Source organism: Panthera leo, chromosome B3, assembly GCF_018350215.1.
Source record: "Panthera leo isolate Ple1 chromosome B3, P.leo_Ple1_pat1.1, whole genome shotgun sequence".
NCBI classification, from domain to species: Eukaryota; Metazoa; Chordata; class Mammalia; order Carnivora; family Felidae; genus Panthera; species Panthera leo.
The window spans coordinates 106,683,208-106,708,492 of record NC_056684.1 but is presented as its reverse complement, the minus strand read 5'-3'; the positions used below and the strand labels follow the sequence as shown (position 1 = coordinate 106,708,492).

The window sequence follows — 25,285 nt, the reverse complement described above, 5'->3', positions numbered from 1 at the left end:
AGACTCATACTATTAGATGCTTAAAAGTTTATCATAAAATTCACCATTTTAAAGTGTCCATTTTAGTGGTTTTTAGTGTATTCAAAAGGTAGTGTAACTGTCACCACTGTCTTAATTCCAGAACATTTTCATCATCCCAGAACAGTTTTAAATATTATCAAAATGTGGTAATTACAACAGTGTGGTATAAGAAAAACTAGTCAATGGACTACATTAAAATAAAAAACTTAATGTGTGACAAGACACCAACAAAGTTGAAGAGAATGACAGAATGGACAGGAGATTGGTATGCATAACATACAAAGAAATACTAATACAAATTAATTTTTTAAATGCGCAAAAGATAAGCAATTTACAGAAAAAGAAAGACGAAGTGTCACTAGACATAATAAGGTGCTTGAGCTCGGGGGCAAAGGGAAAGGCATATTAAACCAATGATATATATGGTTTCACCTATCAGATTTGCATACACTACAACATTTGATAATATCTACTGAAGTCAATAGTGGAATGTTATTTGGTATAATTACTTCAGAGGACTGGTTCATAGTATTTATTACACATAAAAATGCACATACTCAACAGTTTTAGTTCTTAGCATCTCCTCTAAACAACTACTTAACTTGTATAAATACTTTTACCAAGAGACCAATAGAAACATGTATATTATTTAAAACATAAAGCAGTAACAACACTTGTTCTTTAAGGGACAAATGCCCTTTAAAGGACAAGGTCTTATCTAAAGCACAGTAAGATGACAGAATTAAGACCAGTGGCTGTTATAACAAAAACAAATGGGATAAACTTTCCTATTAAAGATATTTTTATTTTGGGTCAAATAAAAATCAGAAACTCTTCAGAATGAGTCACTCACAGAGAATGAATGACTTGAAATAGACAACACAAAAATAAAGCAGTGGCTTAGATATTGATATTAAATTTAAAGTTAAAAATGAAATATTACCTTTTCCACACATATATAAAAAATAAAATTTCAGCCTTTAATCCTTTAATCTGTTTTGCTTTTTTATGTTGAATTTAAGAGGTTACAGAGAATAGACAGAAATCAGTTGAGAAAATGGTAAGATTGACTTGATTAATCATAAATATGGGATAAAAATTTTAAGTTTACCTTAAATGTCAAAATGCTACCAAGCATAGTTGTCATACTTGTCCAAAATATCAAATTCCTTGAGAGTTTTAACCTTTGTTTCCCAGTATTTGACTTAATATTTTGTATATAGTGGCTTCATTTAATGTTTGTAGTGGTTGTTCATATTGATAATGATGATGAGGAAGAGGATGACAATGTTCTTGGAGAGCCTTCAGTAGCCATGACAAGAAAAAAAATTTTGTTGTTTATGTAGCCAATTCTAATGCTTCATTTCTTTTGTTCAGGTACTTAATGACTCTACTGTGAGTAAACATTCAAAATGCTCAAATGCCGTGGCTATTAAAAATTCACAAAATACGATGCATTTCAGGTAACTTTTAAAAATAGGAAAATGCTGGGCGCCTGGGTGACTCAGTTGGTTAAGCATCTGTCTCTTGATCTTGGCTCAGGTCATTATCCTGGGGTAATGGGATTGAGCCCTGCAGTGGCTCTGCACTAACAGTGCAGAGCCTGCTTGGAATTCTCTCTCTTTCTCTCTTTCTGTCCCTTCCTCTCTGTCTCTCAAAATAGATAAACTTTAAAAAACAAAATATTTAAAAATAGGAAAACGTTTTAATTTCTAAAATAATTTATCAACTGAGCAAATAATACCTAAATTTTATTTATTTTATTTTAGATTGTTAACCCCACAGAAACAATCGAATTGCAATCAATGGTTTGAAAAAGGAGATACAGGTATTTGCTGCTTATATTTTTCCTAAGAAGTGGGAATAACATTATATCTGGTTTTTATACTATTTAAATACGTTATTTGGATTGTTTGCATCTCTGGTTAACTGACCATGCATGCCTAGTTTTAAAAACACTTTTTCACTAAATATAAAACATATCATTTCATTGTAAAAGAGTTGGAAAACAGAGAAAAATACAAAAGAAACAAAGATACCATCACCCAGATATAACTGACACCATTCATACTGGTATATATCTCTGTCTTATTTTTTTTCCTATGTATGTGTGTGTCTTTTTCTTTTATTTTTTTCCCCAAATTTGAAACATGCTTGTGTATATCATTTTGTATCCTTTTCTTTCCACTTGATATACTGTTGAGGGTATTTTTTAATGCCATTAAATAGATTTTATTTTTAATGACTGTATCATATACCATTGTAAGGATATGCTATTATTTATTTAGCTTTTCTCTCAAAATATTGAATTATTTTTATATTTAATTGTTTTAATTATTTAGCCATTCTCTCTCAAAATATTAAGTATTTTAGGGGGCATTTGGGTGACTCAGACTCAGTTGGTTAAGTGTCCTACTGTTGGTTTCTGCTCAGATCATGACCTCATGGTTGTGAGATTGAGCCATATATCAGGCTTTGTGCTGGACGTGAAGTCTGCTGAAGATTTTTTCTCCTCCTCTCCCTCTGCCCTTCCCTTGTGCGCACTTGTGTGCATGCACTCTCCCTTCTCTCTCTCTCAAAAAATTTTTTTTGTTTCCAGTTTGGGTTTTCTTGCTATTGTGAATAATGCTACTATATTCTTTTGCATAAAACTTTTACTATCTTGGATTATTTTCTTTAAATAAAATCATAGAAAGGTCACAAGATATATATATATATATATATATGTATATATATGTGTGTGTGTGTGTATGTATAAATATATGTATGTATATGAGTTTATTATCCTAGAATCAACTAGCTGTTGGAAATTTTCAAGGGTATCACAGAAAGAAAGAAAGAAAGAAAGAAAGAAAGAAAGAAAGAAAGAAAGAAAGAAAGAGAAAGAAAGAAAGAAAGAAAGAAAGAATAATGTGTAACATAATTCATCTCGTGTACATATATACATATTTTGGTAATCCCATATGGATAACAATTATTCCACTCATTAGGCTGTATGAAAGTTTTCATTTCTTCTTGTCTGTAGCATGTGGGCTACTGACTTTTATTTTGAAGTTTTAAAAATAGCTCATTCTATTGAATCAGTAAAAAAAAAAAATCAACGGACTAAAGTATAGGGCCACATGGCTTCACGGCAGAATTTTACCAAACATTTATTTATTTATTTTTAATGTCTATTTTATTTTTGAGAGAGAGAGAGAGTGCAAGTGCACACACAAGAGCGGGGAAGGGGTAAGGGGGGGGGGGAAAGAGAGAGAGAGAGAGAGAGAGCGCGCGCGCGTGAGCACATCATCAGCACAGAGCCTGACACGGGGCTTGATCCCACTGTGAGATCATGACCTGAGCTGAAATCAAGAGCTGGATGCTTAACTGACTGAGCCACCCAGTTGCCCTGAATTTTACCAAACATTTAAAGAGTTAATACCTATTCTTCTTTTAACTATTCCCAAATATAGAAATGGAAGGAAAACTTTCAAACTCATTTTATGAGGCCAGCATTACCCTGATTCCAAAACCAAAGACTCCACTAAAAAAGAGATCTGCAGGCCAATATCCCTGATGAAATGGATGCAAAAACTCTCAACAAGATATTAGCAAATCGAATCCAACAGTACATTAAAAGAATCATTCACCACGATCAAGTGGGATTTAATCCTGGGATGTAAGGGTGGTTCAATATTTGCAAATCAATCAATGTGATATGCCACTTTAATAAAAAAGGATAAGAATCATATGATTGTTTCAGTAGATGCAGAAAAGCATTTGACAAAGTACAACATCCATTCTTGATTTAAAAACTCTCAACAAAGTAGGTTTAGAGGGAATATACCTCAACATAGTGAAGTCCATATACAAAAAACCCACAGCTATTATTATTCTTAATGGGAGAAAACTAAGAGCTTTTCCTCTATGATCAGGAACAAGACAGGGATGTCCAGTCTCACCACCATTATTTAGCATATTATTGGAAATCCTAGACACAGCAGTCAGCCAATAAAAAGAAATAAAAGACATCCAAATCAGCAAGGAAGAAGTTAGTCTCATTATATGCAGATGACATGATATTCTATATAGAAAACCCAAAAGACTCCACCAAAAAAAATTCTAGAATTGATACATAAATTCAGTAAAGTTGTAGGATACAAAATCAGTGTGCAGAAATCTGTTGCATGTCTGTACACCAAAAATGAAGCAACAGAAAGAGAAATCAAGGAATCAGTTCCATTTACAATTGCACCAAAAACCGTAAGATACCTAGGAATAAACCTAACCAAAGAGGTAAAAAGATCTATACTCTGAAAACTATAAAACACTGATGAAATAAAATAAAGGTGACACAATGACACAAAGAAATGGAAAAACATTCTATGCTCATGAATTGAAAGAACAAATATTGTTAAAATGTCTGTATTACCCAAAGCAATCTACACATAAAAGTGCAACCCCCATCAAAATACCACCAGCATTTTTTCACAGAGCTAGAACAAACAATCCTAAAATTTGTATGGAACCACAAAAGGCCCCGAATAGCCAAAGCAACCTTGAAAAAGAAAAGCAAAGCCAGAGTATCACAATTCCAGATTTTAAGTTATATTACAAAGCTGTAGTGGTCAAGACAGTATGGTATTGGCACAAAAACAGACGCATAGATCAATGAGACAGAATAGAAAGCCCAGAAATGGACCCACAATTATATGGTCACCTAATCTTTGGCAAAGCTGGAAAGAATATCCAATTTGGAAAAAAGTCTCTTCAACAAATGGTGTCGAGAAAACTGCACACAACATGCAAAAAAATGAAACTAGACCACTTTCTTACACATCATCAGCACAAAAGTAAATTCAAAATGGATGAAAGACCTAAATGTGAGACAGGAAGCCATTAAGATCCGAGAGAAGAACACAGGCAGTAACCTCTTTGACATTAGTCATAGCAACTTCTTTCAAGATAATGTCACTTGAGGCAAGGGAGACAAAAGTAAAAATAAACTGTTAAGACTTCATCAAAATAAAATGCTTCTGCACAGTGAAGGAAACAACAAAACTAAAAGGCAACCTATGGAATGGGAGAAGATATTTACAAATGACATATCTGATAAAGTGTTAGTATCTAAAATCTATAAAGAACTAAGAAACTCAACACCCAAAAAGCAAATAATCCATGGGCAGAAGGCATGAATAGACACTTTTCCAAAGAAGACATGCAGATGTCTAACATGAAAAGATACTCAACATCACTCATCATCAGGGAAATACAAATCAAAACTACAATGAGCTATCACCTCACACCTGTCAGAATGGCTGAAATTAACAACACAGGAAACAACAGATGTTGGCAAAGAGGTGGAAAAAGGGGAACCCTCCTGCACTGTTATTGGGAATGCAAACTGGTGCAGCCACTGGAAAACAGTATGGAATTTCCTCATAAAATTAAAAATAGAACTACCCTACAATCCAGCAATTGCACTACTAGATATTTACCCAAAGAATATAAAAATACTAACTGAAAGGGATACATGCCCCTTAATGTTTGTAGCAACATTAGCAACAATAAGTAAATTATGGAAAGAGCCCAGCCTGTGTCCATCAACTGATGAATGGATAAAGAAGATGTGGTGTATAGATATACTCAGCCATAAAAAGAATGAAATCTTGCCATTTTCAATAATGTGGATGGAGCTAGAGTGTATCCTACTAAGCAAAATAAGTCAGAGAAAGACAAATACCATATGATTTCACCCCAATATGGAATTTAAGAAACTGACACACAATCATAGAGGGAAAAAGAGGCAAACTGGCAAACTAAGAAACAGACTCTTAACTGTAGAGAACAAACTGATAGTTACCAGAAGAGAGGGGGGTGGAAGGATGGGTTAAATAGGTGGGGATTAAAGAATGCACTTGTGATGAGCACCGGGTGTTGTATGTAAGTGATGAATCACTAAATACACTTTAAACTAATATTACACTGCATGTTAACTAACTGGAATTCAAATAAAAGCTTAAAAATACTGGCTCGTTTTTGCAGTAGAAAAATTCTGTAAATATATGCACATTCACAATGGTCTCATAATGTGAATCTGTTTCTCCCACTCTCAAAATAGGGTTCAGCCAACATAATATGCTGATTCCATGCAGATGGATTTTCTTCCTGCTTTCTTCTGGATGAAAGAATCCTATCTTATCTTCACATATGATTTGTTCCACCTGTTTATAATCCTGTATATATACCAAGCTGACAGAACATTAGACAGGGAGGAATAGTTGATCTCTAGGAACAATGCACCCCTAATACAGATATGTGGGGAAATGCACATATCTGTCATATTCCTAGCTACCATTGAGCATATATGGTAAGGCTTCATACCCGAAAAGGCACGTAGTTATCTTAGGGAAAAAAAAGATTCTTTTCAGCAGTCTCCCAGCCTGTCTTTTGAGGAAATTAATCTGTGGTGAAAATCATGGTTGTGACTGTTAAATGCAAAAGGCAAAACTATAAAGCTTTCAGATGGTCAAATAGAAAAACATATTAGAGGTAGGAAAGAATTTCTTAAATAATTAAAAAGTCCAATAATAAAGATTGATAAATTTGGCTGTATTAAACTTAAGAGTTTCCATTCATCAAAAGATGTTATAAAAAGAAGACAAGAGAATATATTTGCAATACATAAAACTGTCAAAGGACTGGTTTCCAAAAATGTGTAAAGAAGTTCTACAAACCAAGAAGAAAAAGACAGACAACCCAATTAGAAATACGTGCGAAATACGCAAATAGGCACTTCAAATAGAGAAACTTTTGTCTCAAATAAACATATGAAAAGATGCTTAGCAAATTAGGAAACTGAAAAATAAAACCACAGTGAGATACTACACATCCAACAGATTAGCAAATTCAGAAAGTCTGGTAATACTAAGTGTTGATGAGAATATAGGACGATAAGAACTCATAACTATTTGGGAGAAACTCATTTATAAATGAGTATTGAGACCATATCTAAATTATAACTAGAAACTGAGTGGGCTCCTAAGGTAACTTGGGATGTCTAGGTGCCACAAAAATACTGATAAATAGTTTGGAAACTAAACTTTGGAAAAATTTAAAATTTGGTAAAATGGAAGATATAAATACCCTATACCTTATAATTCCACTCCTGCATATATACTTAGAGAAATACAAGTACATACATACAAGTATATATATACAAAAGAATGTATGTGTCATCGGTGTTTGTAATAGTCTTGAAGTAGAAACACCCTGAATGCCCATTTGTTAGTAGAATAGGTAGATATATTGTGTCGTGCTTATACAATGAAATCCTTTACATCAATACAAGTAAGCAAGTTATGTCTATAAGAAGCAATACAGATGAATTTCACAAGCATATGCTGGAACAAAAACAAGACAACACGTACCATTTCATCATACAACTTTTTAAAACAGGAAAAATAGACTATATTACTCAGGTGATAAAACTATATAAAACAAATCCAGGAAATAATTATCACACAAGGCAGGAGAGTGATTATCTGTGAGGAGGAGGCTATGAGGAATATGGGGCCTTTTGGAGTATGCATGATCTATTTCTTTACCTGGGTGGTGGTGACGTGAGCATTCTCTATAATTTTCTTTGTTAAACTGTTCATGTGGGTTTTATTCTCCTATTTCTATGTGTTAGGTAGAACTATATGAAATTGCTATTTTTGTGGGTCAAAAACAGTTAAATTTCTTATTTGTATGTTTTATTTGCAATTGTAAAAAAACCCAGTTTTTTCTCCCATAACAAATAGATGCTGAGTGTGAAGATAAAGGGACGGTAAGACCATTGAGAGAATTAAAATGTACTTCACAAGTAAGTCTAATGTTTGGTTTCTAAATTCTAAGCAAAATATTCCAATTTAAAGTATTGTTTCCACTTTAATTTCTGATTATGTTTAATGAAGATTATTTATGTGAGGTCTAGATGTTATTTGGTTAGTAATTGAGTTGCTGTGGTGCTAAAGCTTCTATCCCTTAGAAGAGCTTTAGATTAAAAAAATGAAGCCACAAAAAGTTTACATGACATGAAAATATACAAAAAAGAGTTGTCATTAATACATTAATACATGACTATATATATATATATGTATATATATATATATATATATATATATATATGCTTAGAATTATATATATATATATATACACTGACACTGCAACTAAATTACAACTGAGGAAGACAATTTTGTTTGGTAGAATTGAATGATTTGCTAATCAAAACCAGTGCTTATCACAAAAATCTCTTCAAAATATATTTTAATAGTGGACAACTTTAATGATAGATGTAGGCAATGTATATTGACTTTACTAAGTACTAAGGGTTAAAACAAGGCAAATGACATAGTAGAATACTGCTCAAGAAACACAGATAAAAAGCACATTTTAATTTTTTTGGTAGAGGGACCCAAATTGTTTCTGAAATGATATTTGGTATAGCAAACATTTGAGAAATCATATTCCTACCTTACAAAAGTCAATTTCTGTTGAATTTCTCAACCTTTGCAGAGAAAATAGTATAATGAATTTATAAGGGCAAAAAAGTATAAAGAACATAACTGATGAGAGTAAGATTGCTTAGAATTAAATTACTTTTTCCTTTTAAAGAGCTATCATATACAATTCTTGAGTCAGAGCATGATGTGGAAATTTTATTTATTTTTTATTTTTTTATTTTTTTTAATTTTTTTTATTTATTTTTTATTTTTTTATTTTTTAATATATGAAATTTACTGTCAAATTGGTTTCCATACAACACCCAGTGCTCATCCCAAAAGGTGCCCTCCTCAATACCCATCACCCACCCTGCCCTCCCTCCCACCCCCCATCAACCCTCAGTTTGTTCTCAGTTTTTAACAGTCTCTTATGCTTTGGCTCTCTCCCACTCTAACCTCTTTTTTTTTTTTTTTCTTCCCCTCCCCCATGGGTTTCTGTTACGTTTCTCAGGATCCACATAAGAGTGAAACCATATGGTATCTGTCTTTCTCTGTATGGCTTATTTCACTTAGCATCACACTCTCCAGTTCCATCCACGTTGCTACAAAAGGCCATATTTCATTTTTTCTCATTGCCACGTAGTATTCCATTGTGTATATAAACCACAATTTCTTTATCCATTCATCAGTTGATGGACATTTAGGCTCTTTCCATAATTTGGCTATTGTTGAGAGTGCTGCTATAAACATTGGGGTACAAGTGCCCCTATGCATCAGTACTCCTGTATCCCTTGGATAAATTCCTAGCAGTGCTATTGCTGGGTCATAGGGTAGGTCTATTTTTAATTTTCTGAGGAACCTCCACACTGCTTTCCAGAGCGGCTGCACCAATTTGCATTCCCACCAACAGTGCAAGAGGGTTTCTGTTTCTCCACATGATGTGGAAATTTTAAAAAGTCATTCCTAACCATTTTTCTTCATCAGTTTCAGTATGTTCTGGTTATCTTTTCCTTTTTCAGGTAGAGGTAGGGGAGGTGGATCAGGGAAGAAAAGAAAAATTAGAAAATTAAAAATAGTTATTTTTCCGTATTTTGCAGTTATATTTTGATACCACTTTCATCAATTAATATTTTAGTTCTTTTGTCTATGAAATGGTAACATAATAGATTAATATGGTGTTTTCTACCTCATACACTTTTATATATATTTGAGTTTGTTAATAGCATTCATTTTTATAGTTTTCTGTTATTTTGAATTTGTAGGTTATATGCGCAGAACGTTTTGGGAAGCCAATAGAAGATAATAGTGATGAAGTAGAAGAAAGGACTGAGAATTTTCCACGAACTCCTGAAATTCCTTTATTTTTAAGAACTCCTGAAGCTGTGAAAACACCTGAACCTTTGGAGAAATCATTGTTTCCTAAAACCCCCTCTTTTGAAATGTAGGATTTTAATCAATAATTATAATTAAAGAATCTATATGCTGGGCCAATATTATGTAAATAATTGATGGGAATAGTAAAATGTCTAGTACCTATAACTTTAAAAAGGTTTTTATATGGAATATTTCAAATACATAAAGGAGAGACTAGCATAACGAACCTCCATGTACCTATTATCCTGTTCAAATAATTATTAGCATTCTGCCATTCTTGTTCCATAGAACCTCTTCCCCATTTTTCCTACAACACTTAGATGAAGATGGCATAGATTCTGAGTACTTACCCAGTGCAATAGTATATAGATTTTAGATTTTTCCAAAGGATAAAAACTGTATGGAAAAATGTTAAATGTCAAGCTAAAAAGCAACTGTCATGTACGGTATAGCTTGTGGACATCACTGAATAATGTTCCAGCCGTAATTTTCCTTTATGTTGTCTAAAGCAAGAATTGCCATCTGTCAAGTAACCTAGGTAGGCAGAAATATCTCTAACATGATTATTTAACTTTGGAAATAGATTTGTAGCTTGCAGCCAAGAGAATAGTGCGGCATTTAACCTTTTTGTGTAGTTTAATCCCTTTTAAAACTACAAACCTTAAAATTCTTTTTTTTTTTACCTTAAGATTTTTTAAAAACAAATGTCAAACAAATTTCACTTCAAGAATCTCTCACCCATTTTCTACTTCTGTAGTTTGAATTGTTAATAAACGTTTTATATGTGAAAGTCATGCTGTTGACTCACAGTATGTTCAAACTAGAACTCCTCACCAAATCTGAGAACTGTAAAAAGAATGGCAGCCATATACTAAAACCTCTGTTTATGGATGAGAAAACTAATCTGTAAAGTTAAGTGATTCATTGATGGTCATGGAGACAGTTATGGAAGTATCTTCAGATATCTATTATATTTAACAATAGCATTAACTGTGTCTAAACATTTTATAAACTTTATGAGATGTAAATACACTATTATACTTAGAGGAAGAGGAAACAGAATCACAGGTGGTACAACTCATTAGTGATAGAGTTGTGATTCAAACCCAGGCATTTCTGCCTCCAGAATTCATGCATTTGACCACTGTGTTGTATACTGTCTTCTCTAATTATTTTTCCCAAATCATTTTCTAGTTTAACTTCCTTATGCAACAGTATGTAATGACTGACTTCTCATTAAGACTAAAATCTTGTAATTGGCTTTCAATGTGTTGGGGACAGTATAGCCTCAAAGTTAAAAGCTTGGACTTTGAATCTGGATTGCTGAATTTAAGTTGGCATTTACATTTCTTGGAGAAAGTCATTTAACCTTTCTATGCTTCAAAATTTTCTTCTGTAAAATGGAGGTGGTAATATCTATTTCATAGGGATACTGTGAGGAATACGTAAGTTAATGCCAATGGAAATACCTAGAATAGACCCTGAACGCAGTTTAGGGTTTATTCTCAGTTGAACTTCATTGTTATCATCATCCCATACTTGATTGTTCTACTTTATTTAACATTTTTCACTTCAAACTATCTTTTTCTCAAGAGGTTTGTCACCTCAATAACTATTCCTTCCCTTTCCCTACTGTGCTAATTCTTACTTGTATGGTATTTCTTATGGTGTTTACCAGTCTGCATACTTAGTAATATATTTTTTTAACAATTTTATTATTTCTTATTTCTCTGTAACAGAAATAGAAATATAATGCCTGAAGGTCAAACACAAAAGGAATCCCCTGGATTTTCTTTTCTTATGAATTATACTTCTAGATCTCCTGGATTGAATCTATTTGATTCTACATTTGATTCAGAAATCTCATCAGATCAGGTAATAGGTGGAAGCTAAAGTTTTATTTCTAAAAAATTGCACTGGAGGTGGCTCAGTCGGTTAAGCATCCAACTTTTGCTCAGGTTATGATCTCATGGCTCGTCAGTTTAAGCCCTGCATCAGGCTCTGCTGTCAGCACAGATCCCACTTCGGATCCTCTATCCCCCCCTCTCTCTGCCCTTCCCTGCTTGCACTCTCTCTCATAAAAAAAAATAAAACATTAAAAGATGAAAATAAGAAAAATAAAAAACTGTACACTATAACCTCAAGTAATTTTAATTCTTTACTGTCAAACTGTCTTGGGGCAGAGTAAGAAGCACAGGCAATTTTTTAGAAGATTCTGAGTATTGATAGAATAGCACAGTTTTCCCATTATGTTTTTGTTTTCAATTTCAGGTACCTTCAGTTGATATCTATTTATAAAAAAAAGAATCTCAGTATAGGGTTGATTTACATTGCAGTTAAAGGCACTTTAAAATAAATTTGGCTTTATAGTTCATGTGTCTACTAACCAAACTTCACATATTCTCAGTATGAAAAATTCTCCAGGTTATTAGTTGGTGTTTTTATCTACATATGTGTACATAGTAACATCATCAGTTAATTTTTTAGAAGACGTAATTTTCTTCTAATAGTGATAGTGATTCTACTATTCAGTGATAGGATAGTAAAGTGCTTATTTCTGTATTTGGCAATTGAAACTGAAAATTAAGATGTACTTTATTTGATCAGTAGAGACAGCACAGTGTAGTGGTTAAGACTACACTCTGATACGACACTAGTTGACTATTTTCCACTGTGGAAAACTGTATGAAGTTTCCTCAGAAAGTTAAAAGTAGAACTGCCCTGGGTGCCTGGGTAGTTAAGTCAGTTAAGTGTCTGACTTCTGCTTAGGTCATGATCTCACGGTTCGTGAGTTCGAGCCCCGCATCAGGCTCTCTGCTGTCAGCATGGAGCTTGCTTTGGATCCTCTGTCTCCCTCTGTCTTTCCCTCCCCTGCTTGCTCTCTCTTTTTTAAAAAATAGAACTGCCCTACATCCAGGAATTTTCCTATTTTATTTTGGCTCATCTTCTACTGTTTTAATGCTCAGAGAATCCTTCCTCTTGTTAAGATCTAATGAAAATTTAAAATTCCATGACTTTTAATTCTGATTTGAAGGGATACATGCACCCTGATGTTATAGCAGCATTATCAACAATAGCCAAATTGGGGTGCCTGGGTGGCTCAGTGGGTTAAGCATCTGACTCTTGATTTCAGCTTAGGTTATGATCTATCAGTTTGTGGGACAAAGCCCCACAATGGGCTCTGCGCTGGCAGTGTAGAACCTGCTTGGGATTCTTTCTCCCTCTTTCTGTGCACCTCCCTTGCTTATGTGTGAGTGCGCGCTCTCTCTCTTAAAATAAGTAAACATTTTTTGAAAACTAAAAAAATAAAACAAAATAGCCAAATTATGGAAGGAACCCCAAATGTCATCGATTGATGAATGGGTAAAGAGGATGTGGTGTGTACACACACACACACACACACACACACACACACACACAGGAGTATTAGTCATCAAAAAGAATAAAATCTTGCCATTTGTAATGACTGAATGGAGCTAGAGCATATCATGCTAAGTGACATAAGTCAGTCAGAGAAACACAAATACCATATGATTTCACTCCTATGTGGAATTTAAGAAACAAAACAAATGAACAGGGGAGCCTGGGTGGCTTAGTCTGTTGGGTGTCCAACTTCGGCTCAGGTCATGATCTCGCAGTCTGGTCCGTGGGTTCGAGCCCTGCGTCAGGCTCTGTGCTGACAGCTCAGAGCCTGGAGGCTGCTTCGGATTCTGTCTTCCTCTCTCTCTCTGGTCCTCCCATGCTCACGCTCTCTCAAAAATGAATAAACGTTAAAAAAAAAACCACAGATGAACATAGAGGAAAAAAAGAGAGGGAAACCAGAAAATAGACTCTTAATTAGAGATAAATGGGTAATGGAAATATACTTTAAATATAAAGATAAAAACTGGTTGAAAGTAAATGAATGGAAAAAGATATATCATAAAAACTAAGTGAGAGAAGGTCACAATGGCTATACTTACATCACTTTAGATAATCTTCAAGACAGAGAATATTGCTAGAGATCATGAAGGGCATTTCTTTTTTTATTTTTTTTTAATTTTTTTTAATGTTTATTTATTTTTGAGACAGAGAGAGACAGAGCATGAACGGGGGAGGGTCAGAGAGAGAGGGAGACACAGAATCTGAAGCAGGCTCCAGGCTCTGAGCTGTCAGCACAGAGGCTGATGCGGGGCTCGAACCCACGAACCGTGAGATCATGACCTGAGCCGAAGTCGGACGCCCAACCGACTGAGCCACCCAGGCGCCCCATGAAGGGCATTTCTTAAAGACAAAAGGGCCAGTTCTCTAGGAAGATACAACAATGACAAATGTGTATGTGCCTAATGACAACTTCAAAATACAGAAACAAAAGCAGAGCATAAGGAAGTCAGTGTTATTGTAATAGCAATGTAATGGGACAGATGATAGCTGTACATGTGATGAACATAGCATAATGTATAAACTTGTCAATTCACTAAGTTGTACACCCAAAACTAATATAACATTGTATATTAACTATAAAAAATATTAAGAAACAAAATTGACTTAATTAAATGGAGAAATAGAAAAAAACACAAGCTTAGTTGGAGATTTTTAATAAAAAACCCCCTCTAAGCAATTGATTGAATTAGACAACATAATCAATAAAGATCTATAAAATCTGAACAACACCATCAACCCTCTTGACCTGACATTTATAGAACAACACATCCAGCAACTGCAGCTTATGCAGGCATACCTTGTTTTACTGTACTTTGCAGATACTGCTTTCTTGTAAAGGTTTGTGGTAACCCTGTGTCAGGCAAGTCTGCTAGCATCATTTTTCCAACAGCATTTGCTCACTTTTTTCTCTGTGTCACATTTTGGTAATTCTGACAATATTTCAAACTTTTTCATTACTATTTGTTATGGTGGTCTATGATCAGTAATTACAACTCACTGAAAGCTCAGATGAAGGTTAGCATTTTTTTAGCAATAAAGTATGGTATTTTAAAATTTATGTGCATTTTTTAGACATAATGTTACTGCACACTTACTAGATTACAGCAGTATAGTGTAAACACAACTTTTATATGCATTGGGAAACCAAAAAATTCTTTCGGCTTGCTTTATTATGATACATTTTTGTGATGGTCTGGAACTAAACTCATAATATTTCTGAGGTGTGCTTCTATATTCTTTTCAAGTGCTAATGGTACATTCACCAAGACCATGTTCTGAACCATAAAATGCGTCTTAATAATTTAAAAGGATTGAAATCATACAGAGTACATTGTCTGCTCACAATATAATTAAATTAGAAATCAATAATAAGGTAGAAGGAAAAACCTGAATAATTAGGTCGTAGGCCAAAGAAGAAATCATGAGAGAAATTAGAAAAGATTTTGAAATGATTACGAAAAATTCAGTGTATCAAAATTGTAGGATGTTGCCCAAACCAGAACGAAACCATAGCTTTAAATAATTTAGTTTATATTTAAATAATTCAATTAATGGAAAAGAAGAAAGGTCTAAAATCAGTGATGTAAGTTTTCACCTTGAAAATCTAGAAAAGTAAGAACAAAATAAGCCCAAAGTAAATAGAATGGCAAAATAAGGGGGATAAGAGACATTAATGAAATAGAAAACAAGCAATAGAGAAAATTGACAAAGCCAATTGGTCGGTTCCTTGAAAAAAAATTGAGAGTTTATAAAGTCATCATTAGACTGATAAAAAGATAAGACAATTTATACATTTTATGAATGAAATAGTATTACAGATTTATAGACATTAATAATAAGATAATATTGTGGAAAATAAGACTGGTGAAGGGAAACCTAGAGCAAGCAAAGTGTGGTAATGGTACAAGGATTGATAAATTGATCAGTGGTATGGGCTAAAAGTCTTGGAACTTTAAATATTCATCAGATCTTAAGAAGAGGAAGGATTCTCTGAGCATTAAAACAGTGGAAGATGAGCCAAAAGAAAATAGAAGGGTTTGGTTCCATATAAAATTGTTATATTTTAATTTCTTTTTATTTTTAAGAGAGAGGAAGCATGGGGGAGAGGGATGGAGAGAGAGAGAGAGAGAGAGAGAGAGAGAGAGAGAGAGAGAGAGAGAAGCTTAAGGAGGCTCCACACTCAGCGCTGAGCCCAATGTGGGGCTTGATCCCCCAATCCTGGGATCATGAGCTGAGTTGAAATCAGGAGTTGGACACTCAACCAACTGAGCCACCCATGTGCCCCTGTTAAAAAAAATTTTTACAGGCAAAATGATAATGTGATATGCAATATTTGCAATAATAGTAGAAGAGATTAATATCTTTAATATATGAAGAGCTTATAGAGATTAATAAGATATATTCAAGTTCTTTAGGTGAATAAATCACGGAAAAATAATTCAAGTGACATAAAATCTCCAGGAAAAACAGTTTTCCTTATTGTCAAAAAATATAAATCTGTGCATAACAGTATTTATTCAAGTGTAATTTGTATTAAAAAAAAAAACAGAGGTAACCTAAATGTCTAAATTGAAAGAATGATTGCAAACCAAGAAACAGACGCTTAACTATAGAGAACAAACTGTTAGTTACCACAGGAGAGATGGATGGGGGGATGAGTCAAATAGGTGATGGGGATTATGCAGGGTGATGAGCACCAGGTGTTGTATGAAAGTGTTGAATCACTAAATTGTACACCTGAAATTTATATTATACTGTATGTTAACTAACTAGAATTTAAGTAAAAACTTAAAAAAAAACTGTATGGTATGTTGATATAGAAGAATATTAAAATGCTATGAAAAGAATCTGGTTTTGGAAGAATAATGACATGGGAAAATGCTCATAATGCAACATTAAGAGAAAAAAATGGGTCAGAAAACTATGTTGTCATATCTATGTCATGATCCCATTTAAAAAAAAAAACTTTCACAGAGAAAACAGACTCTTTTGGCAGCAAAACTTGATATTTCCTATTATCCTCATATTTCCTATTATTTCCTATTTCCTCATATTTCCTATTACTTTTATAGGCAAGAAAACAATACCAAGAACCTGATTTGTAAAAGGCCTTCAGAATAAAGCAAAAATTAATTAGAATTTTAGGTTATATAAGGGCGCCTGGGTGGCTCAGTTGGTTAAACATCTGACTTCAGCTGAGGTCATGATTTCACAGTTCGTGGGTTTGACCCCCCACATCGGGCTCTGTGCTGACAGCTCAGAGCCTGGAGCCTGCTTCAGATTCTGTGTCTCCCTCTCTCTGTCCCTCCCCCACTCACACTCTGTCTCTCTCTCTCAAAAAAAATAAACATTAAAAAAATTTTAGGTTATATTAATATTCCAAAGTAGGAACTATTTTTAGCACAATATATACACCTTTTAAGATTTTACCCATTGCCAGAATGAAATCAATAAGCCTTATTTTAGGCTTAATGATAGGTTTTAAAGAAAGATTTCTTTTTTAAAGTACAGTAGTATCGGGGCACCTAGGTGGCTCAGTCGGTTAAGCGTCCGACTTCAGCTCAGGTCATGATCTCGCAGTCCGTGAGTTCGAGCCCCGCATCAGGCTCTGGGCTGATGGCTCAGAGCCTGGAGCCTGCTTCCGATTCTGTGTCTCCCTCTCTATCTGCCCCTCCCCCGTTCATGCACTGTCTCTGTCTCAAAAATAAATAAACGTAAAAGAAAGTAAAAACAAATAAAGTACAGTAGTACGCTATATAGAATGTTGCCATTAAAAAAAAAGAATGTTGCCATTTTTGTCTACTCTAATTATGCTTATTAAAAAAATTAGGGTTTATATTCAAATACAAATGTCATATTTGCTGTTCTACTGACTTCATGAGTAATATTGAATGGAAATTATTTTTCAGTTTAATGAACATTATTCTGCGGGAAATTTAAATCCTCTTTCATCACAACAAGAAATTGGTAAGTGATTTGAAGTTTGCTACATATAAAAACATGTTACTTTCTCCACTTTGTATTTAGTTTGTCTCTGATTTTTCTCAGCTAATTCTTTTAAAATTTTATTACTTCTGCATCACTCACTAATCATTTTTTGTAGTAATTTAGCTTCTTCTGTCACTACTCTACCAATTTCTCTAATATTTACTGGTGAGTTAACAATTATCAAACATTATGGGTATTTTGTATTTATTATCATACTCAGTATCTTTGCAGCATGTGATATAGTTGACTCTTCTCATCCTTCTGAAGTTTTTGGGTTTCATCCTCTCTCTCTGGTGCTTACTTTTTATTGGATCTTCTTTCTTCTTTTATCCTATGATTAATGGATTCATTCAACATATAAATATAAACATATATGTGTATACATATAGTATATTTCATATGCAGTACTGCTTTGGCTCTGATGATAGGATAGTGGACAAGAATGCAAAGTTCTCATAGGGTTTTTGTTCTAGTGGGAGAAACTGAAAGTAGACAAACGATTATATGTCAGGTAGTGCACTAAACAACAGTAGATATTGGTAGACTCACACGTTACAACTTTTAATCTTAGATTTACTTAGCTTTATAGGAAGATACAGGATAGGAAATAACAGCATGTACAGTGTCTTTATCTCATTGAGAGGCCCACCAGCTACCCAAATAATAAGGTTTCATTTGCCACATCACTCACACAAGACATGTAAAGCTACTATGGACAAACAGAAAATCTGCATAACAGATTGCATAACAGAAAATCTGCAACCTCAGTTTCCCACCAGTCTTTTAATATCATTCTAATCATAAGGTCCAAAGACTGCATCCTAACTCACAGCTCACCTAATTCAGGTGCAGTCTCACACTAAACAAGGAAGACACAGCATTTACTTTAATTCCATATTTTTTAAGAAAATAGACCTATGAGAATTCCAACTTCAAGGTCATTCTTCCAGGTGGGCTTGGATCAATGCAGGCTTGATGTTTGCTTTTTACTTACTGTGGATGATCAGTATTATGAAGAAAAGTAAACGGAATAAGGGAAATAGGGAGTATTTGGATTGGGCGGTTGGTTACTCTGTTACAAGGGAGTCAGGGAAGGCATCACTAAAAGGCAGCCATTGAGCAAAAACCTGAAGGAGGTGCCAGGTACAAGCTATGTGGTTAAGTGTTCTAGGCAGAGGGTGCAAAGGTCTTGAGATGAGAGCATACTCAGCATGTGTGTTGAATAGTGGGTAAATTGGTATGATTGGAATCAAATAAGGAGTGAGAAACTGGTAGGAAATTAAATCAGAGAGGTTGGAGGTAGAGCAAACCATATGGGGCCCTAAGACAATTAAGGACTTTGGGTTTTTTTCCTAAGTGAGATGAGCAGTTTATTGGAAAGTTTTGAGCAAAGGACTGAAATGATTTAATAGGTTTTAAGAGCATTATTTGGCTACTGTATGGAGAATGGACTATATGGAAACAAGGGTGAAACCAGGGAGATTTATTAGGAAGTAATTAAAATACTACAGGTGAAAATTAATGGTGGCAAGGATAGTGGTAGTGGAAGTGGTGAGAAGAGGTTGGATTTGGTCATTAAGCTTTCTGAAGGTAGAGTTGTAAGGATTTGCTAATGGACAGGACGTAAGGATTAAGAGATAGAAATAAGGATGATACGAAGAAGATTTTGATGAATAAGAATGGAACTGCCACTTATTGAAATATGGAAGGCCATATGTTAGACACCAACAGGAGCTGGGACTTTAGTTTTGGAAGTGTTATCAACTGAAAAGCCTCTGTTAGATAGCTAAGTAAAAGTAAAGTAAGAAATTGTATATATGAATTTGGAATTCAGCAAGGTGAAGACATAAATTTTGAAATTGTCATAAATGACATTTAATGCTATGAGACCAGAATTAATATACCAATTGTAGACATTCTTTTAATTAAACCTTATTTAATAAAATTAGAATGTTAATATTCTCTCCTTTGACATTCTTATTCATTTGACACTCATTCACTTCAGCACTTTCAAATATTATAATACAGGTGATGACCAAGTTCCTATGTTCCTCCCTGACTTCTCCTAAACTTTAGGACCTTATGTTTTTAGTCTTTTTTTCCCCCAGTTTGTTAATATAATTGACATACATCACTGTACAAATTTAAGATGTACTGCATAATGGTTTGATTTACAGACGTTTTAAAATTATCACTGTAATAAGTTTAGTGAGTATCCAGCATCCCATATAGATATAATAAAAAGAAAAAGCAAAAAAATTTTTTTCTTTGTGATGAGAACTCTTAGGATTTACTCTCTTAATATCTTTCCTATATATCATACAGCAGTGTTAACTATAGTCATCATGTTTTAGTTACTTCCATAGTACTTATTTATCTTAGAACTGGAAGTTTGTATCTTTTGACCACCTTCCTCCAAATTCCCCTCCCCCTCCTCCCACCTCTAGTAATCACAAATCTGAATTTTTTTTCTATGGGTTTCCCTTCCCTTTCCTTCCGTTCCACATGTAAGTGAAATCATACATCATTTGTCTTTCTCTGTCTGACTTACTTCAATTAGTATAATGCCCTTAAGGTCCATCAGTGTTGTTTTAAATGGCAAGATGTCCTTGTTTTTTAATGGCTTAATATTCCATTGTGTGTGTGTGTGTGTGTGTGTGTGTGTGTGTGTGTGTATGTATCTGTCTATCTATACATAGATATGTATACATAGATATGTATACATATCTATACATAGATAGATAGATATACACCTCACAACTGTTTTATCCATTCATTAGCTGATGGACACTTAAGTTGTTTCTATGTCTTAGCTATTATAAATTATGCTGCTATGAACATGGAGGTACACTAATCTTTTTGAGTCAATGTTTTCATTTCCTTTGGATATATTCCCAGAGTAGAATTGCTGTGTCATATGGTTGTTCTATTTTTAACTTTTTAAGAATCCTCCATACTGTTTTCCGTAGTGGCTATACCAGTTTACAATCCTACCAATGGTGTACAAGTGTTCCCTTTTCTGTACATCCTTGCCAGCATTTGTTATCTCTTGTCTTTTTGATGATGAGCATTCTAACAGGTATGAGATGAATTCTCATTGTGGTTTTGATTTGCATATAACTAATGACTAGTGATGTTGAGCATCCTTTCATATGCCCGTTGGCCACCATAGTACCTGTTGGCCTTTTGGAAAAATGTTTATCCAGGTCATTTGCCTATTTTTAATTGGATTGGATTTTTTATTGGATTTTAATTTAATTGTTTTTTTTAATTTTGTTTGTTTAAAATTGTTTGTTTTAATTTTAATTGTTTTAATTTGTTTTTTTGCTACTGATTTGTATGGGGTCTTTATGTATTTTGGATATTAATCCCCCTTATCACATACATGATTTGCAAATATTTTTCCTATTCCATAGGTTGTCTTTTAACTTTAACTCTGTTGTTTCTTTTGCTGTGCAGAAGCTTTTTAATTTGATGTAGTTACACTTGTCTGTTTTTTATTTTATTGGTTATGCTGTAGGTATCATACCCAAAAAGTCAAGACAGTGGCAAGGAGCTTTGTTCCTATGTTTTCTTTTAGGACATTCATGGTTTTAGGTCTTACATTTAAGTCTTTAATCCATTTCACGTTAATTTTTGTGAGTGGTATAGGGATCTAGTTTCATCCTTTTTACATGTTAGTATCCCAATTTTCTCAGCACTATTTATTGAAGAGACTGTCTTTTCTCTGTCCTTAACTCCCTTGTCAAATATTAGTTGACTGTATATGCAAGCCCTGTTCTGTTGATCTGCTTGTTTTTGTGCCAGTGCCATATTGTTTTGATTAATATTAGCTTTGTAGTTTAATTGAAACCAGGAAGTATAATGCCTCCCACTTTGTTCTTCTTTTGCAGGATTGTTTGGCTTTTGGGAGTTTTTTGTGGTTGTATATAAATTTGGGGAGGGTTTTTTCTAATTTTATAAAAAATGCCATTGGAATCTTGGTAGGGATTGCATTGAATCTATAGATGGCTTTCAGTGGTATTGATATTTTAACAATATTAATTCTTCCAATCTATGAACACAGGGTACTTTTCCGTATATTTGTATCTTCTATAATTTCTTTCATCAGTGTCTTGTAGTTTTCAGAGTAGAGATCTTTCACCATTCTTGGTTAAGTTTATTCCTAAATATTTTATTCTGTACAATATTTGCAATATTACTCTATTGTAAAAAGGATTATTTTTTAAAATTTCTTTTTCAGATTATTGTTAGCGTATAGAAATGTTACTGATTTTTGTGTATTAATTTTGTATCCTGCAACTTTGCTGAATTCATTGATTAGATCTAACAGTTTTTTTGGTAGAATCTCTAGGATTTTCTACATATAAAATCACATTATTTGCCCTAGTTAATATCTTTAGTGGCTCCCCATGGAGTACCAAATTATGCTCCTGTTTTTCTAACCTTGCTCCAACATACCTTTTAAGCCTTTTCTCTTATAAGAATAATGTATGCTTTTGGCCAAACTAAAGAATTCACTGCATCCCAAATATGCCTGTACTTTCTTACCCATTTTTTTCTTCCTGAAATCCTCAACTTCTAATTCTTTATAACTATCTGTTAAAAACCAAATTCCATAAATCCTTTTGTCTTCAGCCTTTCATTCCAAAAAATGTCTCCTTCACTTTTCTGAATGTTTCTTTTTTATTTACTTTTTGAATATTCTACTCTCTGTTATTATTTATGAATATACATAAAATCTCTCCTAATCACAGGTCTTTGAGGACAGGGGTTCTGTTTTACTCACCTTTGAATTGTCCACAGCACCTTGCACAGTAATCTACTATTTTATTTATAATGAACATGGGAGTTTTATGAAGACTTCATATGAACTTCTTTTCTTCTGAAATTAAATGTAAACATCAAATTCATTTATTCAAAGGCAGATTTAAGCTTTTAGTTCTTTCTGAATCTATAGCTATATTAGAGCTACTTTCCTTTATTTTAGTATTATGGATGTACACTGAAGTCAGTGGAAAAATGGAGAGAGGAAGAACTCAAGTATATGGTAATCAGTCAGTCCATCTGTCTATCTAACCATCCCTCCATCTATCTCTTCTACTTCTGGTTGGTTCACCTTTATTTAGAATGAAATAATTGAGATGTTTAAAGATACATGAAACTTCAAAGTGCCACAAAATAAATTATTTTGCTTAATGTACTAATTGAATTGTTTCTCTCTGGAAGAAATACAGGTGCTTTAAAAGACTTGCTTCAAATAAGGTTTTAGATTACTGTGCATTTTATGTTGTTTAGTAATAATTAAGAATTCTAATTAAGATATTTAAAATATTTTTATATTTATAGTCTTACATAACATAATGAATGAAAAACAATATTTTTCCTTAGGGGCAATTCTTAGAGTCATTAAAATTATTTATGTAAAGTTGATTTCAAAAATTCCTTTTGAAGTGCTTGCTTCGGCAGCACATATACAAAAATTCCTTTTGAAACTATAGAAGGTTTTTCACTGTTCTGTCCATTTCACTGTTCTGTCCATTTCCTTCGGCACTACAAACAATACATTGTAGTAACTCATCAATAATAGTTGAGTAAATTTGACTTCTGCAGTTATCTCTCAGACCCAGCATTTCTTTCCCCATTCCCTTTGCTATGACTGTAAGACCAAGCTTTCGTCATCCCTTTCCTGTTATTCTGACTTCTAAATGCTCTACTATTTCAACCTTTCTACACATTCTTTCCTTAGTAATCCTTATAAAGCAGTTCAAATCCTGTCATAGCTCCACTTGAAAACTTTTAATGGCTTCCTCTTACATATCAAATAAAGTCCAGATTCTGTAGTTGGACATTCAGCAGTCTTTCCAAGCTCATCTTCATTAATACCCTTTTAATGACTATTATTTCTTAGTTCTCCTGACGAGCTGAATTGATTTCTGTTATCCTGATACTTCTTATGCATGCCTGTTTCTGTGCCTCTGTGGTATTCTCTCCATTTGAGGTGCTTTACCCTTTTTTCTACCATATATACTGGCCCTTTTTATACTTGTGTTCAAATTACTCGAAAATAGAGTTTAAGTTTGAATCTATTTGTTTTTTCATAGTACAAAGGACAATTCTTTGCCCATTGGAGGAATATAGTTAAGTATCTGCTTAATAAGCAATAAGATGTTACCCTAAGCATTGTTTGCAGCATACTGTAACTTAGTAGGTTATGCAAATTATGTAGCATGAATAGCATGATATTATAATATTTACCTTCCTCAGGAAACTTATTTGGGAAACCAGAAGGAGAAGATGCCTTTACATTTTCTTTTTCATCAGACTCTTCAACTCATACATTTGGAACTGGAAAAGATGATTTTAGTTTTCCATTTTCATTTGAACAGGATCAAAACTCAACACCTTCTTCTGTAAAAGGTTTTTCATCTTCCTCACAAAATACAACGCAATTTACCTTTTTTTGAACTAATTACTAATTTCTTGAATTATTTAACTGCTCTGTAACCATCTAGGGCATAAATTTACATTATTACTTTAAAAATGAAGACTACTTTATTTTGTTGGTTAAAGCAATAATAGGTTAGCATAGTTACATTATTTGATTATATATTTAAATATTGATGGAAATTAAGCCTATGTCATCTAATTTTATTTTATTTGCAGTATTTGCTATCATTATTTTGGTTTTGATTTTGCAAGCCATATTTAGGCAGAATTAATAGAATTTGATACTTTTCCATTAATATTTACTGTAAGTATTAAACCTGCTTCTCCCCAGAACCTAAGTTTCATTCTTGTAGTAATTTAGGTGCTTTGATAAGAATGAAAACTTCAGGCCATCAGAAGATGGCAGTAACTATGCAGAATTAATGCTGAGGTATACTTTGTACCTTAGCTACTAAAAAATGCTCTTAAAATTACTGTGCTTCACTATAAAGAGGGTGGTACTTCAAAAAAAAGTGTGGTACATCAGTGATAATCTCACATAATTTATTTTATTGATAGTGAATTAAATCTGTTATTTTTTTGAATACAACAAATAATAAAATTCTAATTTTATCAGTTATTCTAATATCTTTAATGGAAAGAAATTAATGTGAAGGGCTAGAGTAATTTCTGAGAATTAGATTGTATTAATGATGATACTGTTATATTTTTTGCTTAAACTTTTTTGAAAAACATTTAAAATTTTGTTTTCTGTCTCTAACAAAAAAACTCACCTTTATGTTTTATTTGCTTATCAATTATATAGATAAATGAAGATATTTAAAATTTGATGAAATTATATAAGCATAATGTTCAATGTCTTTGTATTTTGTAAATTAGTTATATAGAGTTATTGAGTAATAAAAAGTCTGACTCCATATTTTGGTGTGTGAATGCTCACAAGCTTTAAGCTTCACCACACTTTCTTCCCCTTCTGCCCCATATCTGATCAATCTGTTAAGAAAGCCCAGGTTCCCATCTTTGGCACTAGTGGGAAGTTCAAACCATGTATAGGAACTCTT

General features: G+C 33.4%; 1 protein-coding gene across 12 annotated transcripts in view; it reads left to right on the top strand.

Annotated features, from left to right (window-relative positions):
- The window catches only part of CB3H14orf39 (chromosome B3 C14orf39 homolog), a 51,956-nt gene extending 26,967 nt beyond the window's left edge, over positions 1–24,989 (top strand). For 10 of the 12 annotated variants that reach the window (XM_042943421.1, XM_042943422.1, XM_042943417.1 and 7 more), the window contains 8 exons: positions 1,399–1,484; positions 1,791–1,849; positions 7,809–7,870; positions 9,752–9,930; positions 11,603–11,738; positions 17,696–17,753; positions 22,765–22,824; positions 24,042–24,989. In XM_042943421.1, coding sequence (XP_042799355.1) covers positions 1,399–1,484; positions 1,791–1,849; positions 7,809–7,870; positions 9,752–9,930; positions 11,603–11,738; positions 17,696–17,753; positions 22,765–22,824; positions 24,042–24,241 — 840 coding nt within the window. In that variant the 3' untranslated portion in view covers positions 24,242–24,989. The remainder of the gene's footprint in view (positions 1–1,398; positions 1,485–1,790; positions 1,850–7,808; positions 7,871–9,751; positions 9,931–11,602; positions 11,739–17,695; positions 17,754–22,764; positions 22,825–24,041) is intronic. The other 2 variants (XM_042943423.1, XM_042943414.1) reach the window with 1 other exon arrangement.
- The last annotated feature ends 296 nt before the right edge of the window (positions 24,990–25,285 follow it).